The sequence below is a fragment of the Rhizophagus irregularis genome, chromosome 9 (assembly GCF_026210795.1).
Source record: "Rhizophagus irregularis chromosome 9, complete sequence".
NCBI lineage: Eukaryota > Fungi > Glomeromycota > Glomeromycetes > Glomerales > Glomeraceae > Rhizophagus > Rhizophagus irregularis.
Genome location: NC_089437.1, coordinates 5060709 through 5087162, shown reverse-complemented (window position 1 = coordinate 5087162; position 26454 = coordinate 5060709). Strand labels below are relative to the sequence as shown.

The 26454-nt window shown below is 28.8% G+C and overlaps 6 protein-coding genes across 7 annotated transcripts; 3 read left to right on the top strand and 3 right to left on the bottom strand.

Moving 5' to 3' along the window:
- Window positions 1-868: 868 nt before the first annotated feature.
- Window positions 869-1323, top strand: OCT59_030163 (uncharacterized protein; the record flags this gene model as incomplete). Its single annotated transcript, XM_066146485.1, has 4 exons — window positions 869-938; window positions 1017-1041; window positions 1129-1201; window positions 1288-1323. The coding sequence occupies 4 exons, from the start codon at window positions 869-871 to the stop codon at window positions 1321-1323; spliced, it is 204 nt and encodes a 67-aa protein (XP_065995125.1).
- A 6283-nt stretch (window positions 1324-7606) lies between these two features.
- On the bottom strand, window positions 7607-7837 carry OCT59_030162 (uncharacterized protein; the record flags this gene model as incomplete). The annotated part of the gene is made up of 1 exon (XM_066146484.1): window positions 7607-7837. One exon carries the CDS (start codon window positions 7835-7837, stop codon window positions 7607-7609), a length of 231 nt encoding a protein of 76 aa, XP_065995124.1.
- Window positions 7838-11270: 3433 nt separating this feature from the next.
- Window positions 11271-16901, bottom strand: OCT59_030161 (uncharacterized protein; the record flags this gene model as incomplete). The annotated part of the gene is made up of 14 exons (XM_066146483.1): window positions 11271-11502; window positions 11587-11821; window positions 11925-12031; window positions 12109-12588; window positions 12667-13461; window positions 13541-13730; window positions 13804-13967; window positions 14054-14224; window positions 14321-14630; window positions 14706-14968; window positions 15045-15199; window positions 15269-15917; window positions 15998-16549; window positions 16803-16901. The coding sequence occupies 14 exons, from the start codon at window positions 16899-16901 to the stop codon at window positions 11401-11403; spliced, it is 4272 nt and encodes a 1423-aa protein (XP_065995123.1). The 3' UTR covers window positions 11271-11400.
- OCT59_030160 (uncharacterized protein) lies at window positions 16819-18456 on the top strand. 2 transcript variants are annotated; one of them, XM_025318539.2, is made up of 5 exons: window positions 16819-17344; window positions 17416-17480; window positions 17539-17631; window positions 17700-17858; window positions 17925-18456. In XM_025318539.2, the coding sequence occupies exons 1-5, from the start codon at window positions 17239-17241 to the stop codon at window positions 18126-18128; spliced, it is 627 nt and encodes a 208-aa protein (XP_025175908.1). In that variant the 5' UTR covers window positions 16819-17238; the 3' UTR covers window positions 18129-18456. The 2 variants fall into 2 exon arrangements, with proteins under 2 accessions (XP_025175908.1, XP_065995122.1); XM_066146482.1 differs by having other exon boundaries at window positions 17416-17631.
- Window positions 18380-20898, bottom strand: OCT59_030159 (uncharacterized protein; the record flags this gene model as incomplete). Its single annotated transcript, XM_066146480.1, has 15 exons — window positions 20857-20898; window positions 20597-20792; window positions 20378-20520; window positions 20235-20293; window positions 20054-20146; window positions 19892-19992; window positions 19746-19808; window positions 19499-19653; window positions 19288-19428; window positions 19090-19215; window positions 18949-19010; window positions 18768-18874; window positions 18627-18647; window positions 18524-18548; window positions 18380-18383 (listed from the first exon to the last, which is right to left on the bottom strand). Exons 1-15 carry the CDS (start codon window positions 20881-20883, stop codon window positions 18380-18382), a joined length of 1323 nt encoding a protein of 440 aa, XP_065995121.1. The 5' UTR covers window positions 20884-20898.
- Window positions 20899-21041: 143 nt separating this feature from the next.
- OCT59_030158 (uncharacterized protein) lies at window positions 21042-25038 on the top strand (the record flags this gene model as incomplete). The annotated part of the gene is made up of 8 exons (XM_066146479.1): window positions 21042-21317; window positions 21408-21518; window positions 21609-21897; window positions 21962-23227; window positions 23309-24106; window positions 24172-24698; window positions 24783-24887; window positions 24967-25038. 8 exons carry the CDS (start codon window positions 21042-21044, stop codon window positions 25036-25038), a joined length of 3444 nt encoding a protein of 1147 aa, XP_065995120.1.
- Window positions 25039-26454: the final 1416 nt, after the last annotated feature.

Genomic DNA, 26454 nt, shown 5'->3' with positions numbered 1-26454 from the left:
TATTGATATCCGGTTCCAACCTCTACTTAGAACTCATTAGAAAATTATTATAACAGGAAGATTATTGTTTGAAGCGTAGCGAAAGACTATTTATTGTATAGAACTAGATAAATTTGTAGTACCGGTTTAACCTATGTAATTTTTCCTTTCTTTTACCTACGTCATCACCACAATTTTCTTTTTGAAACATAATGCCCCTGCTTATTTCTCTTTATACTTTTTTTTTTAGTAACATTATATGCAATGTTCTTGATTACTTGATAAAGCAAAATGTATCATGTTCATTATATAAAAAAAAAACCCTGTATTTGAAAAAATTTTGTTACATCGCATTACACTGCGTATCATATCTGATAAGATCAATAATCAAACAAATAAGTCACATGAAAAAAAAAAACCTTGCTTTTTTTCTTTGTTCTTCCCTCCTTTCTTTCGTTCTTCCCTTTTCTCTTTTTTCCCTTTCTTTTGTACTTTCCTATTTCCTTTGTCTTACCCTTTCCTTACTTCTCTCTTACTTTTTCTGGTGTTTAGTTTCTTTGAATGTGATATTTCAGGTTTTCATTTTTTTTTTCTTTAATTTTTTTATCTTGATGACCGGTTTTTGACATTTTTTTCTTTTTTAGGCATTGTTTTTAGCCTTTTGGATACATAGAAACTTGGTGAAAACATCTGAAAATATATTTTTTTGAATTTATTTATTCTAATAAAGCATTGTTAACATTCAATTTTACTCTTTTTTTAGATAGTTGATGTTTAAAACAAAATACTGAAAGTTACCAGCAGCGCCAAGAAAAAATGGTTTTTTATTAATAAATTTTGGTGTAAACTTGGCCCTTTCAGACTTTTTTTTTATTTTTCTTTTAATGAAATGTTACTAATAGTTCTTTTCTTTTTTTCTTTTATAGGTGATTCTTTGAGTCTTTTGGACATATATTTTGGTAAGTGAAGTATTCTTTTTACTTAAATCAATTCTTTTAGCAAAATGTTTGCTAATATTTTATTTTCACTTTTTTTAGAGTTATCTGGATGCGTTAGATTTAGGTAAGATATTTTTTTTACTTTGCTATTTGTTTTAGCAAAATAACGAAACTTTCACTAGTAACATTTCGTTTTATTACTTTTTTTTAGACAGTTTCTTCAAATATCTATGGATATGAATTTTGGTAAGGTTGAAAATCTGGTTTTCCCTAAATACATTACAGTATGTGTTTAAATATTTTTTCTTTGTCTTTTTTTTTTATTTTTAACAAAATGTAACGTCTGCTAATATTTTGTTTGTTTCTTTAGTTGCAGATTTTAGGCAGCTTTTGGGTGGCAAAATGACTTATTGCTCTGAACTTACAACGGTTCCCATTTTTCTAGTGTTATTTATATAGTTTTATCTGATACATTTGATTGGTATATTATGATAACATGAACACGGAATCCCAAATATTCACTGATCAAAAACTAATATATCGGGTAGCATATATATATATCAGATATGTATTCAATATATGTAGTAAAAATGCAGAAAATCAGGTACCTGATATGTATAAGATACTGTATGTGTAAATATATGTAATAAAAAAAACTGGAATATCATTCATTTAATAAAAATGCATATTATATGCTTAAAATATATATGAAGTCAAAATTAAAGTCCAAAAGTAGACATGGAAAGGTCAAAAGTTGAAATTAAAGTCGAAATGGTCAAAATTACATCATAGTCATATGATTTTTATAATTATAATTTAATATAAAATTTTAAACGTGAATAACTTCGTCAATATTGATGCTACAGATATGAAATACATATCATTGGAATCCTCTCTATGAGCTGAATCTAACCGCGTAAAGATCATAAAAATCGAATCACTGGATGCGGAGATCGTTAACTTTAAATTTTAAAATTATTGTTTACTATAAAAATTATAAGACTATTTAATACCAAATTTTAAACATGAATAACTCCGTCAATATTGATGCTACAAATATGAAATACATATCATTGGAATCCTCTTGATGAGCTGAATCCAACCGTATAAAGATCATAAAAATCGAATTACTGGATGCGGAGTTCGTTAACTTTAAATTTTAAAATTATTGTTTACTATAAAATCATATGACTATGACGTAATTTTGACCATTTCGACTTTTGGGAGGGGCTCAAGTCAAAATCATTTTGACCATTTTGACCATTTCAGAGGTCAAAATTAACCAATTTCAGTTTCATATATAGCTTAAAATAAATCTAATTTTCTTTGTGTAAATTGGATAATAAGCCCATGACCAAGATCTATATTATAATATCATTTAAAGTTATAGTTGCTTTATTATTTTTTGAAAAATTTTGCTGTAAATATTTACTTTGAATAGAAAAATATAACAAAAAAATAAATTAAAATTACAAAGCATTTGTATATTGAATTTATTAAAAACATTCAAATATTGTTAAGAATAATGTAAAAAAGTTGATACCAAAAAATCAGCAATATAGAAACATTTATGGTAGAATTATAAGAAATTTACTTTTCAAAATTTTCCAATTTTGGTATATAGTAAAAAAGCTAAAAAATTATTCAAATTACAAATATGTATAGTTTGCTCAAAATAAGTCCAATTTTTATCATTTAAAATGCAAAATAAACTTGAATATCAGGACTGCATTTTGACATCTTTTATGATCATAATACTTTTTTATTTCTTGAGAAAATTAACTACAAGTGTTAATTTTTGAAGAAAAAATATAATGTAAAATTTGTGAATTTAGAATGAACACAAAGTCATTGAAAATTTCTCAAATGTTATCAAGACTAGAGCTCCGCAAACTGACTTGACAGATTGGGTGACCTGACAGGTTGATCTAAAATATTCAGGTCAGGTCATCAAATTCATGACCTGATATGGGTCAGATCAATGTTGGTCGGTATCTGATCTAACCTGTTGATCCAACATATATTTGGGTCAAATAAATTAAAAACGCTAAAACTAATAATGATTCTGGCATTTTTACATGTAAAGTCAAAAAAAAATGCTGAAACTGATAGTTTCAGCATTTTTTACATGTAAAATCAAAAAGAAAAATGCTAGAACTAATGATTCTGGCATTTTTTCATGTAAAGTCAAAAAAAAATGCTAAAACTGATAGTTTCAGCATTTTTTATATGTAAAATCAAAAAGAAAAATGCCAGAATTAATGATTCTGGCATTTTACATGTACAATTGAAAAAAAAATGCTGAAACTATCAGTTTCAGTATTTTTACATGTAAAATTAAAAAGAAAAATGCCAGAACTAATTATTTTGACATGTGAATCAAAAAAAATGCCGAAACTATCAGTTTCAGCATTTTTACATGTAAAATCAAAAAAAACTGCCAGAACTAATTATTCTAGTGCTTTTATATGTATAATCAAAAAAAATGCCGAAACTATCAGTTTCAGCATTTTTATATGTAAAATTAAAAAGAAAACTGCTGGAATTAATTATTCCAGTGTTTTTAATGTAAAATCAAAAAAAAAACTGCCAGAACTAATTATTCTGGTGCTTTTACATATAAAATTGAAAAAAATGCTAAAACTATCAGTTTTAGCGTTTTTACATATAAAATCAAAAAGAAAACTGCCAGAACTAATTATTCCAGCGCTTTTACATGTAAAATCAAAAAAAAATGCTGAAACTATCAGTTTTGGCATTTTTACATGTAAAATCAAAAGAAAAACGCTGAAACAAATAGTTTAGGCATTTTATATATAAAAACAAAAAGTAAAAAACATTACAAAATGTTTTTTTATAATATTTAATAATAAAACTTCAGGTAACTTGAGTTACCTGAAGTGACCCGAATACTTTTGAGTCAAATGGATCAGATCAGGTTAGAGCAGTTTACTTGACTCGACCTGACCTGAAAAAAATTTCGGTTCAAGTTAACCAGGTAACCTAATCTGACCTGACCTATGCAGAACTCTAATTAAAACCAATAGAAAAGTATAAATTAAAAAAAAAATTTTTGACTATTTACTGCACTTTATGCAAAGAAATATATGTTAATTCTAAATTAATTATTCTAAAAAAATTATTATTATAAGCTTAATTATAAAAACATTACTACATTAAATACCATTTTAATTTACCATTGATAAAATCTACAGGTTTTCAGCTTTCAAATAAGCTATTTTACATATAATTTAGTGTGATCATCATGGTATTACAGACAATTTTATAATTCTGATTTTTTTTGTTACACACTGTATATATCAGGTACTGATATGTATATGATATGTAAATGATATGTAGACAATATACATATCTTGCATATATCAGGTATTCAATTTTCTGCATTTTTATTATATACTGTATATCAGGTACATATTTAATACATAAATACAGTAGCTTACATAAGTAATGTATCATCTTTAATATCTAATTTTAATCTCATGTATTAACATCAATTTAAAGCCAAACATTATAAAAATTTAAATATCTGTTGTTAAATGTAAATAAATAATAAGGCTAATGTTGCTGCTCGAAATTATTTTCAAATTTTTAAAACTGAAACTAAATCCGAAACTAAATCTAAAACCTGCCGTAACTTCTGAAATCCAACATAATTTCTGAAATGTAATGTAACTCCCTAAACTTGACGTAACTATCAATTACATATAAAAAACTTTTTTTTTATAACAAAAGTTGTTTATAACGCTAAAAATAATTTAAATTTCACAACAATATTAAACAAATTTAGTTTTCTTTTTATATTATTTAAATAAAACTAAAAAGTTAAGTCAGAAATAACTTTACAGACAACAGATGCATTAATATATACACAATTACAATAATATTACATGAAAATAAATTTTATAAGTGTAATAATTTTTTATTCAAACTATATACATTTTATAAATTGTATTTATTAAGATCCAAATTATGGAAATTGAGAAATTATTAGTACATATTACATGTACTAAAAAAAATTTTTATCAATCATTAAATTCTTCTGCAATTCTTAATATTACTCTTTGCAGGGAATGCCTCCTTCTGGTAAAAATGGATGAGGGAAAATATTGTGATAGTTGCCGGCCAGAATAAATGGAAAATGACTTTGGCTAACTCTATACTGGCAAATTTTCGTTAGTCTTACTTCTTAAAATCCTCTGATTCATTATTACCCAAATCTTCTGATTCATCATCAAATATTTTTAAATCAATATCTTTTTCCATGATTAATACGTACACTTCATGTTGTGGAATTTGAATTTCTTCCCTTCATCTATTTCTAGATCACTATTTTTGTCCTTCTTTTCTGATTCATCATTATTAAACAAATTAAATTCTTTTAACATTTTGTTCAATTTTTCTTTCATATAATTTTTTCTATTCTATTTTAATTCATCATTTGTATGTGTAAAGTAAAAATGCCGAATTTTAGACATTGATTCTATAGTATTAACACTTAAATTTTGCCAATAATTTGCACAAAACCATCCTAATCCTGAGAAAACACGCTCACATGAAGTACTGTACAGCACAATCGCAAAATAATTTAAGAGCTATTTTCTGAAGAAGGTTAGTATCTTTATCAACAATTTGCTACCAAGTTCGTGGAGAATGGTATTTATCACAATATTCCAACTTATAAATTCCTTCTTTACACTTAAAATTTGCCATATTAGCAATTATCTTTTTAGTATCATTATATCCAAAATTCTTCAATAACTCTCCAGCATACTTTCCAATTTTATGCCATAAATCATTAGATAGACCGATACCTTATAAATAAAAATATTATCTGTTATTAAATTATTAAAACCTGGATGTAATGAATAAGCTAAAATAAATGGATTAAGATCAATTGATTATCATTGTTTATTTATTGCTTTAATACAGTAGTTTTTAAACGCAATTATTCTCTTTTCATATGGTATTTTATTAATCTTAACTATACTTCTCCGCTAATTAATTACGTCATATTTCGGCGAATGGACCAATTCACTATTTATTATAAAATTACTATGAATTAATTACGTTTGTCAAAATACATTACGTCTGTCAAAATAAATTTAATTAGTATTTTGTCATTTTGACGAAAAGTATAATCTTAACTGCTAGTCAAATTAACATAATAAAACAATCAGCAAGCGTTATGTCACTCCATTTTAAAGATAATACTGTGCTTCGTAATATATATGCCACCCAAATTATTTTGGACTGCCGTAATTATAAGTAAAATCCCAAATTCAATTATGGCATCCCAAATTATTTTGGCACTTTACATAGTAAATTATATATAAACCGAATAAATTATGGCATCCCAAATTATAATTATGGCATTCCAAAATAATTTGGGCAGCATGTATACTTCGTAATGGTTCCAAAATTGTTGCAACTTGATTACAATCATAAAAGAATCCACGAGAATTAAGAATTTTTCTAATAGATTGATTTATTATAATGTCATAGTTTTCACATTTTATCTATTAAAATAAGAATAAATTAAAATAAGTATTATGTAATAAATTAAAAATAATTACTAATTTCATTAAATACTTATTACTTTTTCTAAAGGTTCTTGAAGTCATGCAATTGAACTAACAGTTTTATAACTTGAAGTCCATTGGGGTTTACAATAATTCTTTAATCCACCCAATTCAGTTATATATTTGTTCAAAAAATATCTTCCCTGATGAGAAGTTTTGAAAAAGCGGCTTAGAATATTACACCACTTTAAAATGTGCTTTGGAAATATATGTTCTGAAAAAAAATAAATTATTAGTAATTAAACATTTAATGTGTAATTATATATTATAAATTAAGAAAATAGACATTTACCTAAAATATCTTTGCTTATTAAATTAACGAAGTGAGCTATACAATGAATATTCATAATATGAGGATAAGTATCAGAAATTCTTTGACGGGTAGCAGCAACTGCAGAAGCATTATCTAAAACAATAGCCACAAATTTTTCTGATCCAATTTTTTCAATAATCTCCAAAATTTCACTTTTTATAAGATCTGCCATATGACTCACTGCTGATAAGTTCTTAAGTGAGTGTAAAAATTCCTGTCTATCTGGAGTTATAATAATGAAGTTATATACAGATAAACCTTTAGGACTTGACTATCCATTAAAACCTAATATAAATAATAAAATAATATTAGATACATTAAATATTGTATAAAAAATTTTGCTTTTTATTTTATTAATTACCTAATGTAAGATTCTCAGCATTTTTTAAAATATTTTCTACTTTGGAATTTATTTTTATTACTTTATAATTCAGTAATATTCTGGATAAATGATTACATGATGGAGGATTATATGCAGGCCAAAAGGACTTAATGGCATCTATAAAGAATGGATTTTCAATTGCTGAGAATGGAATACCACAGCCTACAAAGGCTTTAACCCACGCTTGATTTATTCTTTTTTTTCTAGACTTAGTTATCTTACTTTTATCATCCTAATGATCATTCAAAGTAGTCTGATGAGTTCACTTATTACTTTCACATGGTTCATCATCACTATCTTTATTATTTTTAACTATGATTGTTAAATACTTTAGTCAAACATCATCAGAGTATGATTGACCATTTTTAGCCAAGTGAATTTGAAGTTCATAAGGTCATCCTTGTGGTATAAAAACCATACAATATTTACACTTTACCGAAAAGTATCCTGCAGAAGGGAGTGGTTCTTTTTCAAAATACTCCCAAACAGGATTTGGTGGACGTCCTCCAGCGTGTTTAGGATGTATTGTATCATTATTTTCTGAAGTAGTAGTAAGAGTAACGGGTGTAGTAGGAGTAACGGGTGCAGTTGATATAGGTAGTGTAGTAAACTTATGACGAGCCATTTTTTTAACAGTTGCTCTTTATTAAAAAAAACCAAAAGAAAGTCTTTTATTATATTTTATTGATTTTTAAATAAGGGGACAGCAAACAAAAATATGGGAAATGTTTAAGCATGATGTTGAAAATCTCAAGAAATATTGTAATTATTACTTATTAGTAACAAAATATTTCAATAAATTTGCAAATTTGGGCAAAAATCTTGATAAATTTGCAAATTTAGTAATTAATATTAAAATTTTTTAATGAGTTTACAATTTTGGTTATATTAAAAATGATTTTTAATAAATTATTTTTTATATTCAGTAAAAAGCTCTTTATTCAGAGTAAAATTTTTATATAAAAAAAATTTGATTATCATAATGCATGCATATGACAATTTGGTCATGATTTCAGAATTTAGTATAGTTTCAAAAGTTTTTGCAATTTTGAAAAGTGAAATTTTTCTGAAATAATTTCTACTAGTTTTAGTTTTGGCAGTTTCGGAAACTAGTAAATTTTGGGCAGCAATATTAAATAAGGCTGATGTAATACAAAATCATGTGAAGTAGAAAAGTAACGGTGATACTAGAGAAAATTATTTATGAGTTAATTGTCACGTGTTGAAATAAAATTAACTGATTATTTTCACTCTGTTTATCACGTCTTAGAATTAGAGGTGATTAGATTAGAAGTTAGACATCATTTTGGTTAAAAATTATATGTTTAAGCTAGTATTGTTAAATTCAAGTTATGCTGAAGTACGCCAAACTACGCCAATGGGATTAATTCAGTTCAACTTTAACTTAAAGCTGATTCAGCTCAGTTTGACTTCAACTTGAAGTTGATTCAGTTTAGTCCAATTTAGTTGAAATGACTTATGGAAAACCTTAATAGGGACCGAATGGGGACTAATGGCCTGATAATTAATGGCAGTCCAGGTGGGACTGATAGAACTGATGAGGCCGATAGTAGTGGGCTGATGGTGATGGGCTGATGGGCTGATAGGACTATAAATGATCAGATCATCTTGTCTGATTACAACGATAATGTAAAGAATGCATATAATTAGTACTAGCTGAAATTATGCTTATTTGACCAGTATTACAGTATAGTGTTAGCTGAAATTATGCTTATTTGGCTGATATTATGTATAGTCCTGACTAAAATTTGTTAATTTGGCCAGAATTACGGCCATCAGCATCATAGATTTCTTTCAGTTCCATTGGTTCTATTAGTCCTATCAGTTAACCTTCGAACATCATCGTCAGTCCAGTTTAGTTTGACTTGAACTTTCAAGTCAATATGGTTCAGTCTGAATCAGCTTAACTTCTAATCGGCTCAGCTTAAAGTCAGACTAAACTGGACCGTTAACAATACACAAGCCTACAATAAATTACCGGATTTCTTTAAAAATGCTTGGTAATTTTCAATTGCATAAAAATACATAAGTTTTGATGAAATCACTCAATTTTTTTTTTATTTGAAAGATAATCCTTCGTAGATTTTATATCTTAAATAAAAAAAAAATGTTTATAAGATATAAAAAAAATTATCTGATTATAAAATATGATAACTTTTTGAGGTTATTTTATATATTTATTTGCACATAGATAACTTTTAAAATTTCAAATATGTCAACCATTTTTATTTGCATTTTTAACAACTACAATTGATTATCTTTCAAATAAAAAAATAATAATTATAATCTGTTAAAATTTGACAGACTTGTATATATCTTAAAAAATGCCTATTTTACTATATTTTACTATTATTTTTCAAGTTTATTAGTAATTTTCAGTAAAATTGGCATTTTTCTAGATATACAAAAGTCTGTCAATTTTCAATAGATTTTAATAAATTTTTTTTTATTTGAAAGCTAATCAGTTGTAGTTTTTAAAAATGTAATTAAAAATGTTATATAAATGACATTCTAAAACCTATCTATGTAAATAAATATACAAAATAATTCTAAAAAAGGCTGTCATAATTAACAATTAGACAATTTTTTTCCATACTATAAAATATCCTTTTTTTATTTAAAATTTAAAATCTACAATGGACTAGCTTTCAAATAAAAAAAAATTTGAACGATTTCATCAGAAATTTATAAACTTTCATGCAATATGAAAATTACCAAGCATTTTTAAAGAAATCTGGTAATTTATTGTAGTCTTGTGTACTAGCCTGAGCTTTTTTAATAATCACACGCATCATTAACAAAGAAAATAGTGAATGAAATAAATAAAATGTATAAGAAAAAGGAAGTTTTTGATTCTAGGCTAATTTAATGCATTAAATTTTTTTTATTACAAACCAGATATATGCAAATTATTTTTTATTGATAAAATTTATATTTGAGAATGTATATATACATAAAATATGCACTTGAGCTGAACCGAGTAGAGCAAGTGAAACAAACGGTTCCAGAGGAATTAGCTCCAAAGTTAGCTTTAAGAGTTGACTTGGTAAACTGATTTTGTTTCCAAATTTAAAAATGCAATTATAAATTAATGCTAAGTTAATTTCGTAAATCATATGCATGTTTAAAAAATTTGAAGTAAAATCTTTTATTATATGGTACATACAATCTAAAGCCACCACTTTTTATTATGTGATTTCAAATAAATAGAAAAAAAATTTTAATAAAAAAACTTTCTGTAATATTGTAGTTTAAACAGTATACTTTTATATAACAGAGAGTTTTTTCAAATTTAATTACTGTAGCATAAGATATATAAGTTTTAATTTTAGTTATTTTACTATGTTTTGAATAAATTTGAAGGAATTTGGCCAGTTTAATACTAATATAATGCAGGCCAAAATTTATAAACTGGCCTAAATTAAGAATTAATATAAAAATATTTTGTTTAAAATAACTGAATGAGAATTATTTATCTATAAACTTTATTTTTTTTGAAACAAATTAAATATAGTATGTTTATTATTCATAATGAATATAGAAAAAATTTAATGGGTATTACAATTTTATATATAATAAAACAACAGATTCTTTTTGATAATATGAATTTATAAATCATTTTAGCCAGAATTAATATTAATTCTGGCTAAACAATTGGTATTCTATTCTACAAACCCATCTATATATATATATGATAAGTAAATATTGACCAATGAAATTTGCTCACATGATTTTATAAAAATTTGGCCAAAAAATAAAAAAAGTGGTGGCTTTAGACTGTGCGCACCATATTTTTTTCATAAATTAATAAATGAGAAAGGGCCGGCTAGGAAAAAATGAAAGTAAAGAATAATAGAGTAGCAGGTTGTTTCAAGGGTATTCTTAAATTTAATTGAATATCTACTTTTAAATCAGCAATATGTTTATGTTGCATTTTGTCTTAAAATTTAAACTTTTATAAATTAATTTTTATTTGCCAAATATAATTTTACATATTTTAAATATTATAAGCCTTAATAGTTAATTATTATTAATTCATAACAATGTAATCTAATTCAACTATTATTATTTTTTTTTATTTACAGGATTTTATGTAATTAACTTTTACAGTCAATGTTAAACTAATTACTACTATTCATAAGTTTAGCTTGAAAAAATATAATCACATTATACAAGGAAATCGTCAACTTCCATCGGCTCGACATTGTCGAAATTTAATAATTCTTCGGTTTCTCTTGTAAGCTCTCGGAATCTATTGTCAAACTCCTTCTGTAATGATTGATAAAAAAAATTATTTAATATTACATAAAGCATTACAAATTAAAATATCATAACATGTGAAATAATATTAACTTCTAACGCTTGGGAGTCTTTAAAAACCTCAGAATCGTCTTCGTTGAAGATTTGTGCATTTCGGAACATCAAGATTACATCATCTCGGAACTGGCCAAGCGTTTTATATTTTTCTTTCTCAATCCGAGATCTGATGGTGTTAATAGCAATTGGCCTCTTAATTATTCTATAATATTCTGGGTATTCCTTTTTACTTGGAAGATCAAAAAAGATTTCCGCCCGTACTCTTGAGTTTCTTTTTTTTAAAAAAATAAAAAAAAAGAAAAAAAAGTATAAATTACATAATAAAAATATTTAAATTCACATTAAAAACTGTAGAAATACTTTCTTATACGTACTCATCCTTCACATTTTCAATGTGAGAAATACATTCCTGAAAAATAGGCTTCATTCTCATAACTTTCTCCTTGCCATCATTAAAATCAGTTAACTTTAATCGACGTTTCTGAAATAAAGACTCTACTAAGTTAAAAGAACTTCGATCGACAAAATAATTTAATCACATCAATATTAAAATATTACATTGTCATCCGTATTATGCTTTCGTTTTTTTCCTTTGATAGATATAAGTGTTGATGACTCCTCAAATAGGCTTTTATTAAACATGTCGTCATCATCCTCGAATATTTTAAACCTTTTAATCTTTCTTTTAGGTCTGGAAGAAGAAAATGTATCTTGGGATTGATCATTTTCTTCAGGGCTTAGTTGTTCAATCATTTTACCTTTTCCTTTCCTGCGAGAAAGTTTAATAGACATTGAAGGTGTTGCCATAGGGTCTGTGTCAATATCAGCATCATTTTCTGCCTTAAGTTTTGCAACCCTCTTGGAAGTACGTACGGATGATGAAATTGAGGAAGTCTCCGCAACAGATTCTGCTGTTGCTTGGGAATCTTCGCCTTTCTGTTGAAACATACGTTTCCTTGAATTTTCTCGATTCTTAAGGAGTAGTTTTTGCTTTTCAGCAATAACTCTGTTAAACTCTTCTTCATCCATATCTATAATCTATTATAAATTAATAACCCAAAAATAATTACAATCAATATGCAAATCAATTAAAGAATCTTTAATAATAATACTTACATTAATAAATTGCTCATCTGTTAAACCGTCAGTATAATATACTTCTTTCCTTTGTCTTTGTCCTCGACCATATTCAGTAGAATCACCAGGACGTGTCTCATATTCTTTCTTATATACCTCAGGCAACTCATTTTCTTGAATTAATCTTGCAGGTAGAGGACCATCTCCACCAGATTCTTTCCAAAGCTCTTCTTCTCTTTTCTGCCTGGCAATATCAATTTTTTTAAATAGCTCGAGCTCCTCTTCGTTCCGAGAAATTAGTAAATTGATCTCATCATCTTCTAAAACCTCTCGTTCCTCGTCTTCAGGATCATTAATTTCTGCGTCACCGGTTTCCAAAAGAGAACGTAGAAAAGCTTCACGCTCTTCAGCGGTACTTTTCTGATCGAATTTACCAGCTTGGATGACTTTACCATCGATATCAAGTTTATACTGAGCTCTTGCGAGAATAGTCTCTTCGATCGATTTTTGACAAATTAATCGTAAAATTCTGACTTCGTTGGTTTGTCCGATTCTGTGGGCACGATCTTGAGCTTGGAGATCCTGATGAGGATTCCAGTCAGAGTCAAATATAATAACTGTATCTGCGGTCTGTAAATTCAAACCTAATCCACCAGCTCTTGTACTGAGTAGAAAGATAAAATGAGGTGAATTTGGGTCGTTGAATTCTTTAAGTTTAGCTGACCGATCATCTGCTTTTGTACTGCCGTCCAGTCGGAGAAAATGATATCCACGCCAAGCAAGATAATCTTCCATTATAGTCATAATAGTTGTCATTTGGAAGAAAATTAAGACCTGTTTTATTTAAATTAGATTAACATAAAAAAGCTACTTAGATTGTATAAAAAGGACACTTTATTGAATAATTACATACTCTATGCTTGCTCTGATAAAATTTGGGTAAAACCCGGTCCAAAAACTCGAATTTACCGGAAACACGATAAAGGAGATTATTATCATTATGAAGATTCGTGTCCTTTTCAACCTCCTCAAATACGAATGGATGATTGCAAATCTTACGGAGTTGCATAATGGTATTATTGAGTCCTTTAATACCAGTTTTTCTAAATGAAGTCAATTTAACAAAATATCTGTGATTAAAGAAAACCATAGTTACGTTGCAAGTAATTTACTTACCCTTTCTCGCCTTTATTAACAAATAAGGCTCCATGTTTTTTCATTTGATTGAAAAGTTTCACTTGTAAAGCTGACATCTTGACTTTTATAACAGTCTCGATTTTATCAGGAAGTTCTGATTCCACATCTTTTTTTAATCTTCGAAGCAGGAAAGGTCTCAAAACCTAAGTATGTAAAAAAGAATACGTTAGAATTAAACATGCTTTTTAGTGACGATTATTCTGTATATTAATTTCGAATATTATATTACCTTGTGCAACCGACGGATAATCAATAAAGATTCTTCTTCGTTCAATGCGATCTTATCTTGACCACCTGTATTCGCGAACGGAGTGTTAAACCATTCATCAAAGCTCTTCACAGAATCAAATATTTTTGGTAAAACAAAGTTCAATAAAGACCACAATTCTGGCAGATTATTCTGTATATGATAAGGAATATATGTTAGCTAATGTTATGCATATACAAGACAATTAAATGAAAATCGCATCAAATGAACCAAGTAAGATAATATTACCTGCAATGGTGTTCCAGTTAATATTAATCGATATCGAAAGACATAATCATTACACAAAACCATGGATAGCTTTGAATTTGTGTTCTTCATACGGTGACCTTCGTCGATAATAACATAAAGCCATTTTGGCTTGCTCAAGACCGTCTTGTCTTTAATGATGAAGTCGTAAGTTGTTAGGCAGACATGGTAGTTGCCGTGTCTTAAATATCGCTTCTGAATCTCTTTACGCTCAGGAGGTGGGCCTTTATAAATACATTTTTTAACAGAAGGTGCCCATTTATCAAACTCCAAATTCCAATTGGTTAAAGTTCTATAATTATCATAAAATTAGGCTAATAATGACTGCTCTATTCATAAAAAAAGATTATTTATCAATCTTACTTACGATAATGGAACAATAATCAAGAATGGACCGTGTTGTTGTTTCTTTTCGATGAGATAAGTTATCAAAGATATCGTCTGAATAGTTTTACCAAGACCCATTTCATCAGCAAGGATTCCGTTAAGACGATTATTATACAATGAAACCATCCATTGAAGACCTTTGAGTTGATATTCCTTCAATGTACCACCATCTAACATGATAGGCTGATGTACTTCTTCTTGTATACGATGCGCGACAGCATAATAATCAATCTTCTTTCCATCCTATAATTGAAAATTAACCATTTAAATTCGGGAAGTTCATGAATGAATATTGTTTCATCATAAAATTTATTCATACCGTAGTTTGAATAATATTATCTTCATCTTCAACTGGAGTCGAGGGCTTACTGAGATCAACTACACCCGTGAGATCGTCATTGGAACGATCGTTAATATCAACTTCATTTGTTATATAGGTGTTTTCCTCATTTTTATTCTCACTTTTACTAGTATCTGGAACGGCATCGTTAATAAGAAGATTTGATATTTTCATAGAATTATCAGTAGAACGAGTAGAATCACCATTAATTGCTGTTTCGATAGTCCCACTCACTGCCTGAATATGACTATCATTTGATATCGCAACATTATTCAAGAAGTTATGATTATTATTGGCCGATGTAATAAATGTATCATTTGGTCGTATGATACTACTACCAGGTTTCAGAGATGAATCCATAGGTGAAAATTGTTGAAATTCGTTTTGTTGAGCAATTACTGCCTTTGCTAATGACTCGAGATAAACGTCCGTTTGCCTTAATAGATGAGTAATACGAGTGTCTTTTGCCTCATCAATAAGTTTTAAGTAGGCCTCCTCGTCATTATTCTTTAACGCTGCTAATCGTTCCTTAGAGTATCGATCTGTCTTTCTTTGATACTCTTTTTGAAGGATCACATGATAATTCAAAATGGCACGACCTAATTTCATTCTCATGTTCTGTTTCTTCTTATTGCGGCTTATCATATCATCACCGTGAGCTATAATATTATCTAGAAAATCCTGTCGCATTAGCCTTTGGCTGCGTGTCGATCTCTCAACTCTCTCTTTTTCCGCTGCCTGAGTGGCGGTCCAAGTTCGTATCTTTTGCTTTACTGGTCGCCTACGGTTAACCATAGACACGATAGGTTCTGGTTTCCTAAATTGTGAATATTGTAATACATCATGTCGAATCTGACGTAAATTTTCAAAATGAGTGAAACGATTAATTTAGACAAATATGCATTAAATAAATATAAAAAAGGTTAATATACCTTCTGCTGTATCTTATATAATTTTAAACTTTTAAGTTCTATTAATGCTTTAATTTTTGGGCCAGGCTTATTTCTTAATTCTACATTTACTTGACTTCTGAGTGCAGGTGGATCATTTGATAAATTGGATGGTAAGCTTTCAAGTTGCCTAATACGATTTTGTATTCTGGCACGTAAAGAATGTTCACTTTCTTCAGCTTCGTATTGCATCTTCTCAACATTTTCAGGTGTTGGTATGTTAGGTATAGGGATTTCTCCTGTAAAGTCGTCAAAGATTACTGTTCTAGCTAGTTTATATGAAAGTAGGTCTTCTTTTTCCTTCTCAGCCTGTTCTTTAGATAGCATTCCTAATTGCATATTAAGTGGTATTTGTTGTTCACTGACTAGCCGAGCGTAAGCGGCTTTTTGGTTGCTAATTCTTGACAATTGTTCTTCATTCAACTTTGATTGTGCCTTAGCCTTTAGTTCACATTCACGCAAGTAACTCTTTGCGTTAGCATAGGATGAGTTTGTTTCTTCAGTGGCCCCAAGAACTTTCATAGTTTTTAGGGTCTATAATAAATAGTATACGAAACGTAAAAAATTTTTTTATTCATATTTACATAATATATTTATTTATTTACTATTATATTTTGAAAAAAAAAAATAATTCTTTTTATTTTAAATTTCGCGAATTTTTATAGTCAATAGACCATAAAAAAAATACGTTCGAAATGATATACAAAAATGAGACCAAAATAGCTCTGGTTGGATATCTTTGAACACAAACAAACGCGTATTATAGCTACCGGCAAATAAAACTTACCTCAAGTATTTTATCTAGTGTTTCTTTTGACAACTCACCAACACAAAGTTGGACGAGAGTTTGCGAAAGATTAGAGATTTTTTCTTGTAGTTGGGTCATTATTGTAGCGAAAGAACATATGTTGTTATTCAAAGTTTTGAAAAAGGTTATCTTTTGACTGCTGTTTTCGTTGCCAACAGTCTGAAAAGAATTATTAGAGAATGAAATTTTTCTGAATATCGAAATATTTATTAGGCAAAATCAAAAAGTTTCAGTAAAATTCAGAAGTTTTATGTCAATCACCTGCAAAAAATGAAATATTATGTTCAGACGTTATTAGTTATAGTTATGCTGCGGTCAAGTGTAACCTGCGATAGAGTTTTGTGTAATCAATTTTTATTAAAATTCATCATTTAACGTTAATTTAGTACTAGTTCTTTCAACTTCCCAAGTTAAAATGAAAACTCGATTCAGTACATTATTACATCTGTTATTATTAGTTGTTATTGTTTGCTTGTTACCAAGAGTGATTGCAGCTAAGGGACCTGTTATAACAAATAAAGGTGAGACATCTCGAACTTTATATATGCACAACTTTTTATTATTATTTTTCATTGATTAATTCGTTTATTAGTATTCTTTGATGTCAAGCATGGTGATGAAGAATTAGGGCGTATAGTCATTGGTTTATATGGCAAGGTACTCATTTAATTATTAAAATTCGAAACTGAATTCAACCTAACTAATGATGTTACAGACTGTCCCCAAGACAGTTGAAAATTTCCGTGCATTAGCAACTGGAGAAAAAGGATTTGGATATAAAGGTTCAATCTTTCATCGTGTCATAAAGGTATATCAATAAATTTTAACTTAATCTCTTTATTTCCTGAAGTAAATTTGTTTAAATCGTATTTTTAGGATTTTATGATTCAAGGTGGAGATTTCACAAAAGGTGACGGAACAGGTGGTAAATCTATCTATGGAAATAAGTTTGCTGATGAGAATTTCAAACTTCGTCACACTGGGCCAGGTGTTTTGAGTATGGCAAATGCTGGACCTGATACTAATGGATCTCAAGTAAGAGTATTTTTGTTATATAACATTAATATTACAAGTGATTTCTAACCAAACTATTGCTATTAGTTTTTTATCACTACTAAAGCAACCTCATGGCTTGATGAACGCCATGTTGTCTTCGGATATGTTTTGGAAGGGATGGATATTGTGCATAAAATTGAAGATGTAGAAAAAGGACCATCAGATCGACCGAAAGAAAATGTAACAATTATCGATTGCGGCGAACTTCCAATTAAGGAAAGCGAAAAACCTTATAGAGTCGAATTATAGTTTAAGTTTTTAATCTGTTATTTATTTAAATTTTTATAAAGAGAAATTTTGCATAATTCAAGATTTAAAAATAAATATTTAATAATTTTTATACTAGTTATTCTTCATCCTTTCCTTGTTTATTTAGACTTCACAACCTAAAAATGATGCAGAAATAAACGACTTACCACTCGATACCTTGGATGGGATTAAAAATCTTTCATCGAGTTGGATTAAAATTTTAATATAAAGTTGATGATAATGAGAATTCGTCAGCTACTATCAGAAAGTGTGAATTATTAAAGGAAATTGTAATGCTAATAATCTTAGCATTTACATTATTAAGGAACTAGTAATTGCTTTTTATTGATAAAATGTACAATGATGTTTTTTATTTTTTAAAAAAAAATGCGTACTAAAGTCTATCGTAATTTGTTGATACTTTAAATAATTTAATTAGATGTTAGAATAAATATTAGTTAAAAATTGAAATAATATTATCCGCAATTCTTGACATACCCTTAAATATATCTAAATTATCTACAATTTTTATTCATCAAGTCAATATTAATATTTGGTCTCCAAACTAAAAAATATTAAAAAATTAAAATCGTGCTTTTTTATTAATTAAAACAACACGAATGCTGCGATTTATTGAACCTTGTAATAATCCGGAAACACCATGATGAGAAACAAAGGGGGAAACGGAAGCTATTGTTTTGCTGAACTCTGGATCAGGATGCCATGCAATATCTAATACTTTTTGCCTAGATGAATATATAAGGCCAGTGAATTAATAATTTATTTCATAAAAAATAGTTGATAGATAACTTCAATTAACCTGTGACCCGTATGCTTAAATTTCGCGCCTTCCTGCTTATCGTTATTATTTTTATTTATACCCTCGAAACAAAACAAAAGAAAAATGTAAATTAATAATAGAATATTATTGGATAAATGGAAGAAAAAGATCGCGATTTACTTCTGTATTCCAAATGATAACACTGCAATCATCCGAACAACTGGCAAATAATTCATTGTTATGAGGCGACCAAGATACTTTATTTACGGAACTTTGGTGTTGCTTAAAAGTGGATAACGGAGATGGCTTTGCAAAAAAAAAAAGATTAATTCTATTATCAATTATATTGATCATAATCTAACTAATATGAATATTTACTTCAGAATTTTTGAACACGTTCTTCATCTTTCGAGTGTCCCACCATTCAATAATACCATCTGCACTAGATGTTAATAGATAATGTTCTTTGTGTGGATTCATATGACAACTCATAGCCGCTGCCTTATGTGCTTTTTCCACCTGAAAATTATACATTTATTTTCACTGAAATTTTTTTTTTGATTTAAAATATATTATTCGATCGACTTACATTTTGGGCGATTTTGTTCGTACGATAATCCCAAATAATCACATTTCCTCGACTTGAAGTACAAGATATATTTGTACTATCTTCCTTACAATCACATGATAGGATTTTATTTGTAGGGTCTTCAGTAATCTTATTTTTATTTCTGGGCATAAGTGCTAAAAATTACATTGAACGATTTACTTGTTACCAGTATGCAGAAAAAAAAATTGCAGACAAAGTATATTTTGCTCCGAATAAATTTATATACCTCTTTGATTTGATCCTGTTTGATAATCGGCCAAATTCCATAGGGCTAAATATCCATTTTCAGCTATAAAAAATTATGAAATATTATATGCTTATATAAAAGTATATTAAAAAACACTGTGTAATTAGTTATTCTACTTCACTTACCACCATTAACTACTATTTGTTTGTTTTTGGCCACACATAATGCTGGCCCGATTATTGATGAGCTACTATCGTCGAGAGCCAATTTAATTTGTGCAGCAGGTCTAAATAAAGTAAAAAATTAATCAAATTCATGTGATTTTAAACGATACAGAATAAATTTACCTTTCGTTTTCAGAACGAACTAACGTGTTTTTCAGATCCCATACATAAATAAATTGCTTTCCGCTTGTAACAACCTTCTGCGAAGTTAAAAGTCTTATAAAATTTTTAAAAATGGCTCAAAAACATCAGTGAATTCATCTTTGATTTAATAATAATGAGATATTTCTAAATTCAAATATACCTTGCTTGTTGAAGTGAATCAATTTCATGATGTAAAATTCGTTGATAGAAGTTTATATTCTATATTGTGAAGAGAAGATTTGATAAAAAAAATATATATTCAATAAAATTTATTCGAAGTCACATTTCGCAAACTTAACTTACATCACAATGTTTTACGCTTGTCCTTTTAGCTGACTGAATTGAATTTACTAAACCATAATTCAATGGGCTACCTTCTGGATACAACTGACATTCTAATATGCTTAAATATGCTTCATTAGTCATCGTTAGAGCCATATTGGTTGCTAAATTAGAATGCTAAATAATTTGTATTTGAGGGAATAAAATTTTATCCAAATCATTACGAATAAAAGCACCCACCACTGTAAAGCATGTATTTTGACCCATTTTCTTCCTGCCTTATTCTTTTTCTTGGTATATCTCCCCATTCAATTGTATAAAATGAGCATGGTTTATTATTCCATTCAGTAAACTGAGAATAGACGACATCATATCGAAGTACAATTCTTGATTCCCACGTTGAAGACTTATATAAACACGTATATTCTCTGATTTTCTATGCAATAACGAATATGTCAATGACCTTTTCAAATTTTTATGGGAATTTTAGCAAAGTTTACCTCGATAGGCAAATTATTATTCATCATGAAGTTGTTTTAACCTAATATTTTCATAGTATTATTTTAGTTTATAAAAATGTCGATTGATTGCATGGTGCACGGACTCTCATCGTACATACCGTTATTCTATATATAGTAATTTATGGTTTTTTTAACCAACTTTTGGTATTAATCGTTCTCGTAAAATGGAACCCTCAAATCTCGAGTCACAACCCAACATCAAAGAGACTTTTCCAGAATATTTTCCAATTCTTGAAGTAGATAACAAATCCAGACTCATTTTAAAGCATTATAAACCACGTCTTAGATCTTTTTCTGCACCAGCTACTTCACATGTTCAACAAGACGATCGTGAAGACGTTCGGAAAGACGATCAAGAAGATTTTATTATACTTCACGATCCCAAACTTACACCTGAAACATTACAAAGAAGTATAAGTCTTACCCGAAATGGTGATCAAGTCGGTCTCAGTTCTAATAACCACAACGTTAATTTTCTTGTAATGTTTAATTTTCCAATTTATGTTGATTTTGACAGTTTTATACGTTAGTTACGAAAGTGTTCCATGTCAGATCCGCGTGGCCCTCTACGAAGTTATGGTAAACGCGTCAATGGAAAAAGACAACGGTATTTAAAGTCATTACAAATCTTAAAGTATGAGGTAATTATCTATTGTTGATATGTAATGTATTTAATTAATTTTTATATAGATGTTTTTATACACATATATTCTTTCATTTCAACTTAAAAGAGCGATAACAACGCAAACAAACCAAAGGAAGCTTCAGTGTTTATATCTCAACTTGATAAATTCGTAACTGAGCGTCAACTTCAAATACCATTTGAGGAATGTGGAAATGTACTTTATTGCAAAATTGAAAAAAATCAAATTCACAATAATAGTCTTGGACTTGCTAGATTAACTTTTTACGAAGAAAATGATGGCGATGCATTGAATGCTGCTAGAGACTCAATATTTAAATTTAATGGAAAACAATTATTCAATGGTCCACCCATAAAACTAGAACTTGATAATGATGGTTTGTTATTTCCTGAAATCACATTGAATTGAAAAAATGATTTATTTAATTCTTTTTGTTGTAGGTTCGAAATTAAAAGCGGCCGCTGATGCAATAATTGCTGAAAACCAGCGTTCATTAGAACCCTTCATTAATAATAAAATGCGTGAACCGTCACCGTTACCTAATGACGATGATATGGAAATAGGCGACGCGCCATCTCCACCTGCTGTAATTGGTTCGGTTCCACTAGCGAAAACTTCAAGCGCATCACAATATTCAGAATCAGACAAGACCAAAAAGAAGTCTGTTCTTTCGATTTCTCACTCTAGAGACTCTGATAATAGATCACATGCTTCGCCAGAAAAACATGATCAAAAGGTAGAATCGGCTCCTAAAAAACCAATCGATGATGATAAAGAGGAAGGCGAAATTGACTCAAATTATGAAGACGAATCATTATTTGGACCTATTAGTGGACATTCATCATCTAGAGACAAAGGAAAATGGTTCGAAAGGTATCCTGTTGATTCAAATTCGCAACATTTGGATTATAGTATACTGACAGTTGTCCCTTCTAAGCGTTCATATGATCAATATATACCTGATTATAGTAATGATCGTAATAGAAATCAAGAAAGACGAAGGCGTAATTCTTCCAGGGAGAGGTTTATTAGAAACAATCTTACTATAGAGAGAAGTCGTAGTCGAAGTCGAGGCAGAAGTCCTATTGGAAATAGTAATCAACAAAGAAGTCGTGATCGTGATTATGGGCGCAGTCGTAACTATGATTCTGTTCGAAATCGAGATCGGGATTCAGTTCAAATTTACAATCGTGATAGTTCTCGTAGTCATGATCGTGATATTTCTCGAATTCATGATCGTTCTACCATTCGTGATAACGACCGATTCGTTTTTCGTAACAATGATCGTGAAGTGATTCGTAGTGGTCGTGACATTTTTAAAGAAGCTTATTCTGATGACAAAAAATCGGAAGTTAGTGATACACGTGATTACTGGACAACAGAAAAATTTGATGGTACAAAGAATTCTTCAGTTGAGATTCCGTCAAGAGATCACGCGAAATACAGGAAAAAGTCTCAACTTAATAAGGATAGTTTATCAAAATCACATCCTGTTAACGAACCAAAGAATCGTATCCAAAATGACATACCTATGAAGTTTGATAATAAAGATAATGAGACAATTGGCCAGATCAATTCCTTGTCGATTAAACGACAAGAATCTTCTCATGTTTCGAGATATGAAATTGGGTTATCTGAAGACAAAAGTAATTCAAATTTAAAAAAACCGCTACAGAGAATTAATTCATCAAGGGTTGAATCTATTGGTAAGCATGTAAATGTTAATCGGCAAACAAAACTTAAGAGTTATCAAAGTAAACCGCAACCAAGTTCAAAAATTTTTGAAGGTTACAGAAAACCAAATATAAGTGACTGGGATTATTCATCTTCTGATTCTTCAAATGAGACTGATAAAGATCGGAAGAGGATGAAGGCACAAGATGCTAAAAGAAAACCACTTCCAAAGAATATCGTTTCAGCATCAACGAAGGTTGAAGATAATAAAAAGGTTGATAGTGATGAAAAGAAGCGTAACCAAGCGTTGCAGCAAAAGAAACTTTCTCAAAAACAAATATCCAAACCAAATACTCAGAATGTTACTGAGAGCACCACAAAATCTAAAATTTTACGCAAATCAAAGAATGTTGATGCAACAATTTCTAATATTAATAAAGAAGCTGATATTTCTCTACTTGAATCCATAAAAACAGTACGAAAACAAAAGATTATGCCTGTTTCTAATATAAAGACAAATTTAGAAGCGGGTGGTTCTTCTGACGTAACAAAACAAAGACAGAATCGCAAATTGAAAGAAGGTGTCACGACTAATGTAAAAAGTCAACAAAGTAATGATAATATTAGACGAATTATTAATCGATCTTCAAATGATGTGATTATTAGTTCCGAGACTAGTGACAGCGATGGTCAATCACCCTATAAACCACACCTTTACGATGAATCTGCAAACGATGATGATGAATATATTGATAGAGATTATCTTACATCAGGTGATGAAATTACTGATGCATATGATTTGGATATGATTCGACTTTATCTCGAGTTGAATGAAAAGGGCCTAATTGGTAGCGATGGTGAGCCTATAGAATGGTCTGAAAACGAAGTAGAGTTTACTATACGAGTGGGTGGTAAGTAGTATGATAACGTGAATAAAAACGTGATTTATACATTACTAATCTTAAATTCATTCTAGATCACGTTGAATCTTTTAAGGATTATGCACCAGATGATGGACCTCATAAGACTGGTTGCGCCAGAACTGAAGGCTATTATAAAATACCTCCAGAGGAAAAGCGCAAATATGTTGCATATGGCATACCTGGTACTTCCTATGCAACAGATAAAGCGCCGGCTCCGAGTTCACGTGCGTCACGTGCCAAACGCCGTGAACTTCAGTCTCGAATGGCAGAGTATCAGGATGTAGCAACTGATGCCGATATTCTACTATACAATCCACTTAAAGCACGTGAGAAAGAACTTACAATTGCAAAATCTAAGATTCATCATTATGGACTCTTTGCCTTGGAGCGCATTAAAGCAAATGAATTCGTTATTCAATATACTGGAGAACTTATACGTCAAGCAGTTGCAGATCTGCGGGAAAGAAAGTATAAAGCTGAAGGCATTGACGGGAGCTATATGTTTCGTGTTGGAGATGATACCATTATTGATGCCACCAAGATGGGAAATAATGCAAGATTGATAAATCATTCATGCGATGTATGTTAATAGAATAAATATATGATATGGTTTTTTAATATTACTAACTTTCAAATAATTATTGTACAATTATGATATATATAGCCAAATTGCAATGCTAAAATTCTTACCATTAAGGGGAAAAAGAAGATCGCTATATATGCCAAACGAGATATTGAATTTGGAGAAGAGATTACTTATGATTATAAGGTACATATTTACATAAGTCAATAAGAAAGATTTACTATTCTATTATTGCTAGTATGTTAACTTATTTTTTTAATTAAAGTTTCCTATAGACAAGCATGACAAAATTCCTTGTCATTGTGGTGCTTCTAATTGCAGAGGATCTTTGAATTAATATAATGACTTTCTTTATTATTTTTTTTCCTTTACACTTAGGATTTAACATAAAAATAATAATATAAATTGAATACTGTAAAAGTTATCAGATATCTTAGATATATAACTTATAAATTTTCTGGAATAAAATATCTAATAGTTAACTAATAATAAATTTGAGTTGGTAATTATAATATATTTTTTTATGAGTAAATTTATTCATCACCTGTGCCGCTGTGCGATGTGTGCGATGCATCGCCCATTAAATTTGATCTTCCCCAGTATCACCGTCACTTTTCTACCCCTGTGCCACATCAGCCTCATTGATTTATTTATTTATTTACCGTACGTTTAACAACAGTAATTTTAACTCTTTCTTCTTTTTTCTCTTTCTTTTTTTAATGTCAGACAAAAAGTTTATGAAAAGCTGTAAATATCGAGTTTAAATAATTATTTAGTATAAAATTTATTGTTGGTTTATTTTTAACTACTATATTAACTGTTTTTTATTTTTTTTGTTTATCTTCTTTATACAAAGATTAGAGCGTAATTTTGGTACTTTGGTCATTCTTTGAAGGCTAAATAAAGTCTTAACAAGTAAAGCATTACTCAAATAATTATTTTATTGAATTATTTTACATATTTGTGGAGTTATAATTATACTTTGTAACAATATTAAGTGCATTATACATTTTTAAATCTCTTTAGGCAACGCGCGTTTATATATTTATTAGGTTATTTATTATACTTGTTTTATTATATTTATTAGGAGAGTTAGGAGAGAGTCCGAGAGACGCGTTTTTAGGTGTTATTTATTATATTTATTTTATTAGTAGATACGCGTTTTTATATTATTTAGGTGTTATTTATTGTATTTGCTTTATTATATCTATCAGGAGACATAGGAGACGCGCGTTTTTATATTTATTTAGGTGTTATTTATTATATTCATTTTATGGGTTACGCGTTTTATTTTATTAATAAATAAGCAGACATAAATTTCCAAGTAAAAATCAAACGAACTTATCATTTTTTATCAGTAAAGCATATTTTATTGTTTTTATTGTTTTATTAACTTTTAGTAAATAATTTTTTTATTAAATTTAAAATCATAAATTTTAAGAGCAAGAAATCAATATTTTTTATACTATCCCTTAAACGGTAAAACATTGCAGGCAAATTTGCCTGCAATTTTACCGAAAATTCAGTTCTCATCTAATTTTATGAAAAATGAAGTTATTCTAATAAAATTTTTTTTCACAAAGAGCTTAAATCATAATTTATGTGACAATAATCATTATTTATTAATTACATATTATAAGATTGAAGATTGACCATTGGTCAAAAGTTGTATTTTTTAAATGACAAAAAATTTCAAGAAATTTTGCATTTAACTTTGACGATCTCATTGGGATTTGATTGCAACTATATTAAA